Consider the following 14,321-nt stretch of genomic DNA (forward strand, 5'->3'; position numbering starts at 1 on the left):
GGCCGTCCCAACAAAGTTAACCTCTCAGCTATAGCCTCTTCCCCCCTTCCTCACAATTATCTTACCGCTCTTCGTGACCCTAATTGGCGCCATGCCATGTAGGAAGAATTTGATGCCCTCACTCTCAACCAGACCTGGACCCTTGTCCCGCCCCCTCCTAGTACCAACATAGTTAGTGGCAAATGGATTTTCCGCCACAAATTAAATTCTGATGGCTCTCTCTCTCTCTTGCCACAAAGCTCATTGGGTTGTCCGAGGTTTCTCACAACAACCTGGCATAGACTTTGATGAGACCTTTAGTCCTGTTGTGAAACCTTCTACCATCCGTATCGTTCTATCTCTATCCCTAACTAACAACTGGCCTATTCACCAACTCGATGTCAAAAACACTTTCCTTCATGGTAACCTCGATGAGGTGGTCTACAACCAACAACCTTCTGGATTCATTGATCCTCAATGACCTACTCATGTTTGTCGTCTCCTTAAATCTCTCTATGGCCTTAAACAAGCCCCTCGAGCTTGGTTCCAACGTTTTTCTTCGCATGCACGTTCACTTGGCTTTGTCGAATCTAAGTCTGATGCTTCCCTCTTCATTCTTCATCGTGGTTCAGATATGGCTTATCTTCTTCTATACGTCGATGATATTATTCTCACAGCCTCCTCTCCCATCTTCCTTACCACCATCACTACTACTCTTAGTCATGAATTTGCCATGAAGGATCTCGGCCCTCTTCATCATTTCCTTGGCATCTCTGTCACCCGCACACCCACTAGTCTTCATCTCTCTCAAAAACAATATATCTTGGATGTTCTTTCCCGAGCCGGCATGCATGACTGTCATCCTGTTTCCACTCCCATTGACACCCAGTCCAAGCTTTCTGCCACTGCAGGCTCTCCTTTTTCTGATCCTTCCTTATATCGCAGCCTTGCCGGTGCCCTTCAGTATGTCACCTTAACTAGACCTGAGATTGCCTATGCGGTTCAACAGATTTGTCTTCATATGCATGACCCACATGACTCTCACTTCTCTCTTATCAAGCGTGTCCTTCGTTACCTTAAAGGTACTCTTGCTCATGGTCTTGTTCTCCACCGATCCTCTTCACATTCCTTAGTGGCCTATTCGGATGCCGATTGGGCTGGTTGCCCAGACACCAGACGTTCTACTTCTAGGTTTTGTGTGTATCTTGGAGACAATCTTATTAGTTGGTCCTCTCACCGTCAAACCACTGTGTCCCGCTCTAGTGCTGAAGCTGAATACCGTGTTGTGGCTACATGTGTTGTTGAAACTTGTTGGGTTCGACAACTATTGCAGGAACTCCATAACCCTATTCATACAGCCACTATTGTCTATTGTGACAATGTCAGCACTGTTTACATGACCGCTAACCCAGTGCATCACCGTCGTACTAAACATATCGAGCTGGATATTCATTTTGTCCGTGAGAAAGTTGCTCTTGGTGCTGTGCGAGTCCTCCATGTTCCTTCATCATCGCAGTTTGCTGATATCTTCACCAAAGGGCTGCCGACTCTCGTGTTCAGAGAATTCAGGTCCAGTCTTCACTTCGATCCTCTCCCTGGTTCAGACTACGGGGGCGTGTTGGAGAAGGACACGGCGGTAGACCAGCCGACTTGGAGTATACCCAAGCAATACATGTTGTACCCTAATTGTAACTCATATATATATATATATATATATATATATATATATATATATATATATATATATATATATATATATATATGGGGCATGCGGTTTAGCACCCCCAGATCATTGTTTACAGAGAGAAACCGAACGGGCCCTAAGCATCAGAATCAAAGCTTTCGAGTGAACAAGATCAAAACTTTCCAACGAACCTGTATGACGAGTGACACAAACAAGATCAAAATTAATCCACATACAGGTGACCGATTTGCTACTAGTCGATTTGTTTTCTGGCCAGATGCGCTCACGTGCACATATTGAACCAAAACTAGCTCGCAACTACACAAAGGTCGATTGATTTTTCCCGCAAAAAAAGAAGGTAGATTGATTTTGTGAGGAACACACGTACGTGGAGACACGGTTTGATGGCTGCACACATATGTCAATCCTTGTTATGTTATTGCTTTGATTTGGTTGCTTACATGGGGTTTAGAACTGACCGATCAATCATTACACTAGCAATCGTACATGGATTACTGGTAGTATTGATGTGGAACTAGATCCCATCATTCCCCAGATGGCCATATCCTACCACAGTTCAAATTAATTCAAAATCACAAGTAAGATTTATGAGAACGATCTCAATTCAATGGTAATGTTGATCATGAATGATTGTATCTAATAGATTTAGACACTTTTGAATATGCATGTTCCAAGCTGCAGGATGGAAAGATCTAGCCTCTAGAGTATTTCAAAACAAAAGTAGATGTTTTTCCCATTATAAGAGACGAGAGCGGGGGAAAATAGTGGATCAAAATTTCCCATGATATTCGATGCCTAGAGTACACCATAAGCGGTGATCAAATCAACTCATGTTTTGTCCCAAGCTGCAGGATGGAAAGACCTAGCCTCTAGAGCATCTTCATTCTTCTACGCAGATACATCTTTCCTTTGTCTTCCACGTCACTTACATATATCATATACATACAAATACAAATGTATTTGTTGACATAATTGAGCATGTTTTGTATTCTTGTAGAAAATCATATATCCTACCCAAGTTGCTGCATTTTCTTGACAAATGACCAAGGTTATCCTTGAGGTGATAGGTGATAGGTAGGAGATTTACATGTGATAATTTATGTCTCATTAGCTCACGATGGACTAGATGTGTGTGTGTGTGGGGGGGGGGGGGGGGGGGATGGGCAGAGAACAATCGTCCCCAAACATGTTTTATATATTGCAAATGAGATGGGTGCATAAGAACTAATGTGTGATACCAACCATTTCATGTGTGGGGACAGAGCCATGTTGTGAGTTATGAGTAGTGATTATTGTAGACTTAATTGTATATGTACATAGTTCTTAAATAATTGAACGAACCTATATAGAGCAAGCCATAGATGTGCAATATACACTACTAGTTTGGCGTGTGTTATGATCATGACTAATCCTTGGATAAACTTGAAGGCCTACTCAATGCATAATGCAAGACATTATCAATGTCGATATCAGACTACATAGGCTTGGGAATCATGAGGAAATTTTATCTATCTCTCCTGTTCCAGTTCATAACTCAAGGTCTTGAAGTAATAACTTATAGTATTTGTAACCAAGAATCAACCACTTATAGTTTTAACGAGAGGCTCGAAGAGATGATTAGGATACACATTGTATGGCGTCTTTTTCTCTCTCGAAAAGACACATTGTATGACATGAGGAACATTAAAATAGGACTTTTGGCAATTGTCGGCAGGTGAGGCAATGTTGTTTAGCCTTTTCAAGTGTGACCTATGTTGATGGTTTTGTAATACTTAATTGTTTCACTTTCTAGTTAGATATCTCCTAACTGATCATAGAAGGTTTGACTTGCGATTTGCGAATGCAATTTGTGCCTAACTTGGTAGATTCACCGATTAATCCATATTCTTGGGATGCATTTCTCTTAGATTTATTTAATCTTGACCTAATTAGTTTAATAATATTCTACTTATTATGACATGTAGATTGGAAATAAGCCAAGCTAAAAAAATTGAAATTATGCCTAAATCATGTCAAATAAGGAAGGCATGTATGTTCATTAGTTTCGTTACATATCATTTCCCCAAAATTCAATTGCAAGAAGCATGACTTTTTTTAGGGTTAAAACAGTAGGAGAGGCTCCTACTACAAATATATTAATAAAAAATGAGAGGAATGTACAAGTATTTACATGGTGTCCTTAAGGTAAGGTAGAACAGTTACAAAAAGAGAAGGGGGGGGGGGTGTTACAAAAGGAGGTGTGGGGAGGTGATCTAATCAATAGAATTCACCAAAGCAGAGATGTTAGATTTTAGCTCGCCAGGAATTCTATATATAAGTTGGAGAAGTTAGTCTTGAGACGCAATTTCCAAGACAAAATACTTGGTGTGACTCCTCTGAAAAAGTTATTTTCGAGAAGCATGACTTTTCTTGACAATTTTGCCTGATACTAGCTATAGGCGGTCTTACGCACGTGCCACCGATGTGCCAAAAGGGTGTGCCGCCATAGCATGGCACACGTGAGATGGTAAAGAGAGCCATAAATGGACATTTGATGGTCATCGTGGGTTCACGATCATATACAAGTCGGGAGCATAATATGGAGCACATATGTAGGCCTAAACTTGCATAGTACATGTGCACATCATGGACCTTTGCATGATCTCTGTGAATGATCATTGAATAGCTTAGGGATTGCTAACGCTTTGGCCACCTGAAATAGTCATGCTTTCATTAGCGTACATGGGTCCGAGATGCATAAATACGACCATTGATTCATACTAAAATTGTGAACATGCAACTTCAGTAAGTGTTATTCGCTAAACCTTGATTCACAAGATGATAACCACCGTGTTTTGGATAAACAAGAGATATAACGAGAACATAGAGTTTCTTGCCCGCTTCAAGTCTATATAACTTGATGAACCCCCCCCCCCCCCCCCCCCGCCGTGTGTTGCTGCTGGAATTGGTTGCAATACGTTTCAATGAGATATGATTGTCTAGAATATAAATATTTATATTTAGAATAATAACACATGAACCAAAATTAAAAATGCATAAGACTTATTATATTTGATTATGGACAGTTGTAAAATATTTGTTGAATATGAGTACAATAATAGAATGAAAAATATTTTCGCATGCATGATTGTATGTAGTGGTGGGTCTTTTCCCATGCATGGTTGTACGCTGAGGTGGGTCATATCCCATTCATAATTGTACGTTGTTGTGACATGCTTGCATGTTGAGATAAATAATTTAGTGAAGATTACTCTCTTAGGTATATATGATGACATCCAAAACAAATGCTTAGGATTAGACTCCTGATATACAAACATTGAACAATTGCACTCCTTGAATCATAAAATTTTGTTCTCTCTAGACTCTCATTTCTCGAATAAAATGGTATTGACAATGATGGAAATAAAGCTTCAAACTCACAACTAATCTCACGGCTCAGCTCGCCTGTGGTCCATCTGCTAAAGCCTAGAGCAGAGACCTAGCGAAGGGGATATGAGAAAGGAGAGAACCCGTCCAGTAGAGAGCTTGCACATTATTGTCTGACAACTACAATTCATTGACACCAAATCTTTCTCTCTTAAGTATGTTATAGGATAGAGCTAGGACTTTAATTACAGTAAGACAACCTTTATGACGAGACGGTTACATCACCTGCACGAGTTGCAGGCAAAAGTTTTTTTCCTTTGCAAAGAACCGAATGCTTCCTATGAAGCTCATGAGCGCACCCCTAGGACGGTGCTCGAAGATGGTCTTCATGAAGCCACTTGCCGACAACCCACAACCATCATAGATCGATGCAGTAGCAATTCGGCTCCTTTGCAGAAAGATTAGCTAGGGTTACCCTCACCGTCGCCGCACCGACTCACCGGAAGCGAGCTCGCCACCTCAGGGGTGGGTTCAATTCAGTTCCAAGTCCATTTTTTGGGGGGGTTCCGGTCCATTTTCTGCGTTTCCGGCCTTTGGGTTAGCTAATAGGCCCATGCCCAACCCAATCAGGTAAATGCTAACCCCCTTTGGTTCTCCACTTCTCCTCACCTCCTTGCGTCGCTGCACTGCCGAGTCTCCACTCTCCACTGCCCCAAAGGCACGGGCGGCAGTAGGCACCCCGCACTCCCCCATCCCGAAGCCCTAGATCGTGAATCGGCGGTGGCGCAGCGCCTGCACGCCGGCGGTGGCCGCCTCTCCCGCCCTCGCGCGTCTACCTTCTCGTGTTCGTCCCGTTCCCATTCGGCTGTCACTCTCCATCCATTTGCTTGAATTTTGGTCGGCTGCTTGCTTGTTTTCGCAGTGTTGCCTGCTGTTGGATTCTGCTGATGCTGGTCGCTGCTTGCTTGCCGACGCTGCTGCTCGCTGAGTTGCTACTGAATTTGCGAATTAAATCCGCTGCAGCTGCACACTTGTTGAGCAGATTACTGACGGCCGCCAGTCGAGCTGATGGAGTTTTTCCCCATTTTCTTGTTCGGTACGCCGCTAGTGTTTTTTTTTCTGGCTCTTTGGGCCGATTTTGCTTTCGGGGCGACCACCATGCGGCTCGGATGTTGCTGGCCCGGCCCGGCCCATAGCGCATTCGGCCGACCCAGTCCAGTCCAGTCCCGCCGCCGCTACTGCCTGCCACCCGCACCCGGCGGCGGTTTCTACTTTTTCGTCCGTCCCAAGCAAGTCTCTCCTCGCGAAATAAAAAAAAGATCCCCTTTGCCAGCGCCGGCAGTCCGGAACCATCAGCGTGGTGGTGGCCACAGCCTTTCCTCGCCGGCGGCGTGCTCCTCCTCCGCCCACCCCACCCCCACCCCCATCCTGGTTGGCTGGCGTGTCCTGAAGATCCGTCGGCCGTGGTTCCGCTCATCGGTGAGGAAGCCCTAGCTTGTTGCCGCCGCTTGAATTGTTTGTTGGCTGTGCCCTGGTGTTCTTTTTTGCTTCGATACAGTCTAATTCTTCCAGATCTGCCTCAGCCCGACCCCCGTGCAGCGGCTGTGTCCGCCCCTGTTCTCCGGTGGTTGGGTTTTCGGCCTAAAAACCAAATTTTTGGGGGCGGAAGGTCGATTGAATCCTCATGCCTACGCGCTGAGTTTTTAGATTGGTTGTCAGACGTTCTTTAGTCCGCGTGTACGGAGATGTGTATTTTAGGGTTTTGCTGGCGAGTCCTTAACTCCGTGGAATGGTACCTATGCTTGTTTTCATGCTGGCATGCCGTGCAATCTATACATACACGAGAGAAATATCACATCCATTTCCCTGAAATGTTGAATGGCCATGTACCGAGTCATCTCGGTGTGTTATTTCTGTTAATTCTGATTCTGAGATGCATGCTACACTTGCTGGTAGGTTACAATAAGGTATAGTATCTTTGCGGTGGAGTTTCCATTCCATTTCATTGGATGCTTGGTGTTGTTAGCCCCCTGTTTCCTCATGTTCAACCAAATCTGGGCCGTGTGCACTGTCGGGCGCTGAACGATGGTTGGAGCACATAGAGTGGGTGGTGGCAATGCCTTCCTCACGCGTGTGTGTATCTCCCTTAGAAGAGGTACCTGCTAATATAATTTCTTGGTCCGCAAGTTGTTCTATGGGAAGTATTATGTATCGCCCCTGTTTTCTGGTGGTTGGGTTTTCAGCCTAAAAACCATATTTCAGGGGCGGAAGGTCAATTGAATCCTCGTGCCTACGCGCTGAGTTTTTAGATTGGTTGTCAGACGTTCTTTAGTCCGCGTGTACGGAGATGTGTATTTTAGGGTTTTGCTGGCGAGTCCTTAACTCCGTGGAATGGTACCTATGCTTGTTTTCATGCTGGCATGACGTGCAATCTATACATACACGAGAGAAATATCGCATTCATTTCCATGAAATGTTGAATGGCCATGTACTGAGTCGTCTCAGTGTGTTATTTCTGTTAATTCTGATTCTGAGATGCATGTTACACTTGCTGGCTGGTTATAATAAGGTATAGTATCTTCGCCGCGGAGTTTCCATTTCATTTCGTTGGATGATTGTTGTTGTTAGCCCCCTGTTTCCTTATGTTCAACCGAATCTGGGCCGTGTGCCCTGTCAGGCGTTGAATGATGGTTGGAGCACATAGAGTGGGTGGTGGCAATGCCTTCCTCGCGCGCGTGTATCTCCCTGAGAAGAGGTACCTGCTAATATGATTTCTTGGTCCGCAAGTTGTTCTATGGCAAGTATTACGTATCGCCCCTGTTTTCTGGTGGTTGGGTTTTCAGCCTAAAAACCATATTTCAGGGGCGGAAGGTCAATTGAATCCTCGTGCCTACGCGCTGAGTTTTTAGATTGGTTGTCAGACGTTGTTTAGTCCGTGACTCCGTGTGTACGGAGATGTGTATTTTAGGGTTTTGCTGGCAAGTCCTTAACTCCGTGGAATGGTACCTATGTTTGTTTTCATGCTGTCATGCCGTGCAATCTATACACGAGAGAAATATCACATTCATTTCCCTGAAATGTTGGATGGCCACGTACTGAGTCGTCTCAGCGTGTTATTTCTGATTCTGAGATGCATGTTACACTTGCTGGTTGGTTATAGTAAGGTATAGCATCTTTGCCGTGGAGTTTCTATTTCATTTCATTGGAGGATTGGTGCTGTTAGCCCCCTGTTTCCTCATGTTCAACTGAATCTGGGCCGTGTGCACTGTCGGGCATCGAACGATGGTTGAATGACATAGAATGGGTGGTGGCAATGCTTTTGTCGCCCGTGTGTGTATCTCTCCCCGCGAAGATGTACCTGCAAATATGATTTCTTGGTCTGCAAGTTGTATGGGAGTGTTACGTATCGCTCAAGGAATTGGTAAAATTGGAATGCCATGCAGTTTTTACTAATTAAAAACATTAAAGTTTGTGGCTTAATACAGCAGAACAAAAATTGAGGCGTTTAGTCCAGAGTATCTTATATTGGTACTTAATTACGCAGAAAAGAATTTGTCGGTTCTTGAGTAACTTTCTTGATTTGGCTATTGTCTGTATCCAACCGAAATGGTAACGTTGGTGTTTCCTTCTGAAATTAATGTGACACGTGTGTATGTAGGGCTGGGTCATGGTAGCACCCCATGAGGTGGATGCACCTGATATGTTTTCATGCAGAGATGGGTATTTCTATGGTTTCCTGCTGCACAGTTGCTAACATTGCGGAATTGTTTCTGCATATTGCTTCGCGGTGTAGAATTAATACACGAAAACTGGCAATTTTTCTTTCCAATGCTTGCACATCATGATGTTGTTTTGCAATGCCATTTCTGTTAGTTCCTACTTGCCTGACCTGTTCCACTTGCTACGTGGATAATACACGTAGACAAGCTTTAGTATCATTAATGCAGGCCAGTTTTTACACGTTGAATGATTTTTGTTGTGAACCGCTTCTCGTATCACGCTGAACACATGCGGAACGATTTCTTGGCCCACAAGTAGCTATATGCTCATGTCAGTGTCATTATTTAACAACTTCAATTTTATGGCTTAAGACAAGGAAGGTTATGTCAAGAATATCTGGTATTTTTTATGTATATTTGTACTTGTATAAAAAAGGCTTCTTGGACGGGCCTGGCGCAGTGGTGAAGTACTCCTCACTTGTGCCAAGAGGTCCTGGGTTCGATGCGGCCTCTCTGCTTTGCGCTGTGCAGGGTTCCCCAGACCCCACCTGGTGCGGGAGCTTCTAGCACTGGGCCTATCCTTATTGTTGCGCAAGAAATTACTCTATTGAACTATCATATCATGCATTTTTACTAACAAAAATTGTCTGAATTGCGTTTTCTTTCCTGTAAGGCCGATTACAATAGCACGAAGAGCATTTAGCACTTATTGTTGCACTCTATATACTGTTGCAGTAAACATGTGTTGGTGGTAAGGCTAGAAATAAGCATTCAACTATCCTACCAATTTTTGCTTGGTGTAAAAGAACATACTTTGTTTTGGCCCTTCATTATGTATTTGTTGATTTTCCTTTTTCGGAGTCAAGTACCGTGAATTCAAGTATGCTTCTGTGAATTAGTTAGATACGACTTCCGTGCATAGATTCTTGACTCGTGTGTATTTTGTATGACTGACATCATTCATTACCTCATACAGGATCATTCTCTACCGCTGTGTGGTCAAAATGAAGGGAGACCTGTAAATTGTGTACCATATTAAGGTTATTTCGTATTTCTCCATCTGTTCTGGTAGGAACCAAGCTAGACAATGGCGTCGCCACAAGAATCCAAACCCTTGTGCTTGAAGCGCAAGCTTGTCGACAACTGCCTGTCAAAAGAGTGCAAGTCTCGTCGAGTCGTGGTTGACAATGGACCCTCTGATCCATCTGCTAAACGGTGCAAGTGCTGTTGCACGCGACCTAATCTTGCCAGTGATTGTGTCAATTATCTGAAAAGTGGAGTTCCCAGCCGTATCGTGTTTTACAAACAAGATTCTTGGCACAATTTTCCTGAGCTAATAATGAAGTCCCTGATTGAAGGATTTAAAGGTGGCAAATCTAGTGTTGTGGCTGTGATGGATGATGAGCCTGTTCTTGTTGATTTCTTGTCAATGAGTCTTGTCAACCTACAAACAAGAAAACAGCGATCTGTTGCATGGTATGATGATACTGGAAAGGGCTTTTTTCCTTCTCTGTTCTTTGATGAGGAAGGTGATGAAACGGCCAATTTGGACTCTAGTAATGTTGAGGATGGTGCACAGGGAATAATGCTGGATAAGGCTGTAAGTTCTCCAGAGGAAGTGGTGAAGCAAGTTGTTCTTGAATCTGGCCCTCCGGGGCCACATAAACCTTCCACTGCAGACATATTACGTAAAAAGATCACATCTGTGGAAAGAGGAAGCGAAGACTTTTTGCTTGTTCAGGACCTTTTTCTCTCTGGTATGGGTCCGTTTGCAACACCGAATAACATACTTCATATCCACCGCTACTCCCCGAATGATATCACTGCTCAGTGTCGACTTCAAGCTTTTGAAAAACAAATGAGCTGCACCAAAGAAGATCGTGGTGATTCAAATGTAAGATATGGATGGCTGGGTTCTACAAAGAGTGACATAGTTAGGATTCTAATTAATGGGTTTGGTAACACCGGAAAACCTGCTGAGAAGGCATGCTTGAGCGCTGGTGTTTATCTTTCACCAGAAGATCGAGCCTTTACCAGGTGTGTTATCTTAACTCAGTATGCTGACTATTCCATTTTATCAGTTAACATACTTGATCGTATTTCATTGTTTGGCAGTGTCGGTCTTTGTGATGTTGACGAAAAAGCGGTGCAGTATATGTTATTGTGCCGAGTGATATTGGGCAACATGGAAGCTATCACGCCTGGATCACAAGATTCTTTTCCAAGCAGCGAGATATATGATTCTGGAGTTGATGATTGCTCCAACCCAAAGTGTTATGTTATGTGGCCATCCCATCTTAACACTCACATCCGTTTAGAATATCTTGTTAGTTTCAGACTTTCACCAAAAGTTCGAAGTAAGATGGTTAATAAGTGTTAAGACCTTTAATATGTCATATCAAGACAAGATAAGTGGAGTGAGTCTGTCTTTTTGGTGAACTTATTTGCAGATTACTTACTTGGTTTGAAGGGTTTATGGTTTCACCCATCACCAAAGGAAGTTGCTATGGATATTTCTACTCTTCAACCTGTGAGGCACCTTACTGTTTTTTCAGATTGATTACAGTTGGACAATAGAAACTTGTTCTTGTAGAAGTCCAGCTATGCTGCTCGATATTTTACATTATCTGCTTCATGTAATGTTTTTAGCTTTGGTTCACCGTACTCCACTTATGCAACCAGACCTATCTGTATGCAGATAATGGGTGAAACTGGTGAAGCACCAACATCCCCATGGATATCCTTCAGAGTTCTGTTTGCAATGATCCAAGACCATATATCATCTGTAGCAAAGGAACTGCTCTTCCATCATTATGAAGAGCTGAAGGTACTATCAGAGTCTAATAAGTAATGTCGTGTCTATTAGCTTCCATTTTTTGGCGGTATGATGGGCAATGGAACATTTCCTTTTCTCTATCTGACAGGAAAACGAAATAAGTCGTGAAGAAATGGTGAAGAAGATGATAATAATAGTCGGAGAAAAGTTACTTTTGGAAACTTTAAAGAAACTCCATTACTGTGTAAGTCTCCTGTTGTGTTTTCTTCCTTAAGAAACCTTTATTAATATGCATATTTGTCAGTGCATCCACACACTAATGTAGCTCTTGGCTCATGTAGTCATACTTTTGCCTGTAAATGGTCGCACACAAAATTATATAGGGAGGATAGGCCCACATGTGAAGCTTGCCAATTCGTCATGTTCCTTTGCGGAACTGGTACTAGATGCACACAGCTTGCACTTACGTTCATAAGTGTATACAACATAAAATTCAGTTTGTGATCGTGTGATGTGTAATGCATGGATATGGCTGCATGACAGACATGCACCTCTCCAAAACCACCACCAGTTATCTTTCCAGAAGGGAAGGTATTAGATATGCAACTCCTGTTTCTAGGAATCCTAATATGCAATCAAGTGGTGATGGTGCACAGTTCAGAATGTTTTAACTCCAGTAGCATGTATCATAAATTCTGTATGATGGTTTGTAAGCACATAGCTCGTAGAATGAGGCACACATGATCCTTTTATGGAAAGGAAAACTGGATAAAAAACTCCAAGAACTACTAATTATTTGCTATATTTGTTGGTTGAGAATTTTATGATTCATTGTAACGAATTTGATACATGAATATAGAAATCATTCGAATATATTTTACCCTACCCCAACTTGCTTGGGACAAAAGGCTTTGTTGTTGTTGTTGTTGTTGCCCTTCTCAAGCACACCAGTTATATATGTACAAATATTACAGGTTGCTATTTAGTTAATTACCTTCCTTGGCTAGTAAGGTTTGTGTTTAGCATAACTTTATTTTTGGATCTGTTGCAGCCATCACTATGGCATAAATCTTCTGTCGAAGTGATGTCCAGTGATCCTGCAAGGGTAGCAGCAGAAGATCCTGCAAGGACAACAGAAGAACACATATCCTTGGATAAAACAACTGGGCATTGTGCACTAACTCTTGGTAACCTTGGCGATTCCTGTGGACCAAATACATTGGCTGAAAGTTCCACAGCTCTTAGCACCAAAGGATGTGATACTCTTGCAGTAGCTACGGTGCCCAAAAGCCATGATTCTGTCGCACCAAGCAGTGTGCCTGAAACATCTACTTCTTCTGGTGCCATATGCCTAGCTTCCCCAAGTGTGAAACCCAAAAGTAGGGATTCTCCTATACGAATAATGTCACCTGAAAGCTCTGCAAATCATGGTGCCAAAAATCAGGATCCTTCTGCAGCTAGAATGGCACCTACACTTCATAACGTCCTTCTGAGGACAGCTTCTGGAAAATCTGCATCTCATGGTTATGCTTCTCCAGCACCAAGTAATGCCTCAAAAGGCCGTGGGATTAGTGCTCCAGGACTCAGTCTGAAGGGCTCTGAATGTCCTGGGCCAGTTTTGGCACTGGGAAGCACCAAATTCAGAGGGATGAAAAGTCCCAGCTCTGTGCCAAGAATGACACCTGAAGGCCCGGAATTTCTTTCACTGAGTATTGCGCCACAAAGCCAAGCAATTTATCCAACTAAGTGCCATGGTGGTGATTCAATTTCTTCTGTCGCAGCTCCAGCTCATGTGCCAGGTAACTTGTGGATCATGTGTAAAACTGATTCTTTCCTACCAAATATGCGAATCATCGAGGCTGTTCATGATCATGCAGGACATGTGAACTCTTCAGCTTTGAGCGCTGAAGGCTGCGATTCTCTAGCACTGAGTATCGCGCCAAACTGCCATGATCCTCCAGCATCAAGCAACAACGAGCCAGCGCTCCATGGGGCTCCAACAACACATACAGCATCTGAAGGCGAGCACTCTCAGGCGCCGAGTGCAGCCACCATGGGTTATACTGCTCCTGCACCGAGTACGTCTCCTTTTAACCCGCAACGTCGTAGCCACCATCATTCCTGTTTCCACTGACATCGACACTCCTTTACCAATTGCAGCAACCGGGGAGGCAGTACAATTTGGATCCTGCAATAAGCCATCAGCGCCCGTCCCTGAGCCCGGCAGCAACGTCGCTCAGGCGGCTGACATCCTCGTCGCCCTGTCAACTCCGCGAGAGAAGGGCAAGTAGTAGCAGAGGGGACAGCCAGCCGAGATTGCACCGCGGATGACCCCTTTGGTCCCCGTTTGGGATCTCTGTTGCTGTACATGTAAATGTTTACCCGTTTCATGTGCTGGATGGTGGCTTGGCTTGCCGTTGTACAGGCGGGGGGAACTTGTGCTGTTAGCTCAGGTGTAAACAAACCAGTGGGATGTGCTGTTAGTTTGGGTTTATCTGTAGGGATACATACCAGTCACCCTGTCGACTCTGAACATAAGTAACTGTTTATCTGTTGAACTTGGCAACTGTTATCTCCTGTGTTTCATGTGCCTGTGGCCGTGGTGGTGTTATTTAATCTTTGTGGTACTCCTAGTTTACCCGTTTGCCCAGTGTTGAACCTAGGCCAGGAATTTCCTGGCGTTCCAACCTCGGCATGGTAATTGGCACGCCCAGTTGGTGTTGTATACATCACCACAAGGCTTCTTCCTTGCACGACAAGGAAAGAAGTTGGCAAT

General features: G+C 43.7%; 1 protein-coding gene across 2 annotated transcripts; it reads left to right on the forward strand.

Annotated features, from left to right (window-relative positions):
- Positions 1 to 5,724: 5,724 nt before the first annotated feature.
- LOC123148534 (inactive poly [ADP-ribose] polymerase RCD1) lies at positions 5,725 to 14,117 on the forward strand. Of its 2 annotated transcripts, none has more exons than XM_044567972.1 (9): positions 5,725 to 5,894; positions 9,746 to 10,806; positions 10,885 to 11,126; positions 11,220 to 11,299; positions 11,468 to 11,596; positions 11,694 to 11,789; positions 12,597 to 13,344; positions 13,423 to 13,623; positions 13,706 to 14,117. In XM_044567972.1, the coding sequence occupies exons 2-9, from the start codon at positions 9,857 to 9,859 to the stop codon at positions 13,834 to 13,836; spliced, it is 2,577 nt and encodes an 858-aa protein (XP_044423907.1). In that variant the 5' UTR covers positions 5,725 to 5,894; positions 9,746 to 9,856; the 3' UTR covers positions 13,837 to 14,117. The 2 variants fall into 2 exon arrangements, with proteins under 2 accessions (XP_044423907.1, XP_044423906.1); XM_044567971.1 differs by lacking the exon at positions 5,725 to 5,894 and adding an exon at positions 6,301 to 6,529.
- Positions 14,118 to 14,321: the final 204 nt, after the last annotated feature.

This window comes from Triticum aestivum, chromosome 7A (assembly GCF_018294505.1).
Source record: "Triticum aestivum cultivar Chinese Spring chromosome 7A, IWGSC CS RefSeq v2.1, whole genome shotgun sequence".
Taxonomy (NCBI): Eukaryota; Viridiplantae; Streptophyta; class Magnoliopsida; order Poales; family Poaceae; genus Triticum; species Triticum aestivum.

Excerpts from the sequence above, each read along its gene's own strand:
- LOC123148534 (XM_044567972.1), top strand. The coding sequence starts at position 9,857 with ATGGCGTCGCCACAAGAATCCAAACCCTTGTGCTTGAAGCGCAAGCTT. Across the intron at positions 10,807-10,884 it reads GAAGATCGAGCCTTTACCAG|TGTCGGTCTTTGTGATGTTG; the intron begins GTGTGTTATCTT and ends ATTGTTTGGCAG. Across the intron at positions 11,127-11,219 it reads ACTTTCACCAAAAGTTCGAA|ATTACTTACTTGGTTTGAAG; the intron begins GTAAGATGGTTA and ends ACTTATTTGCAG.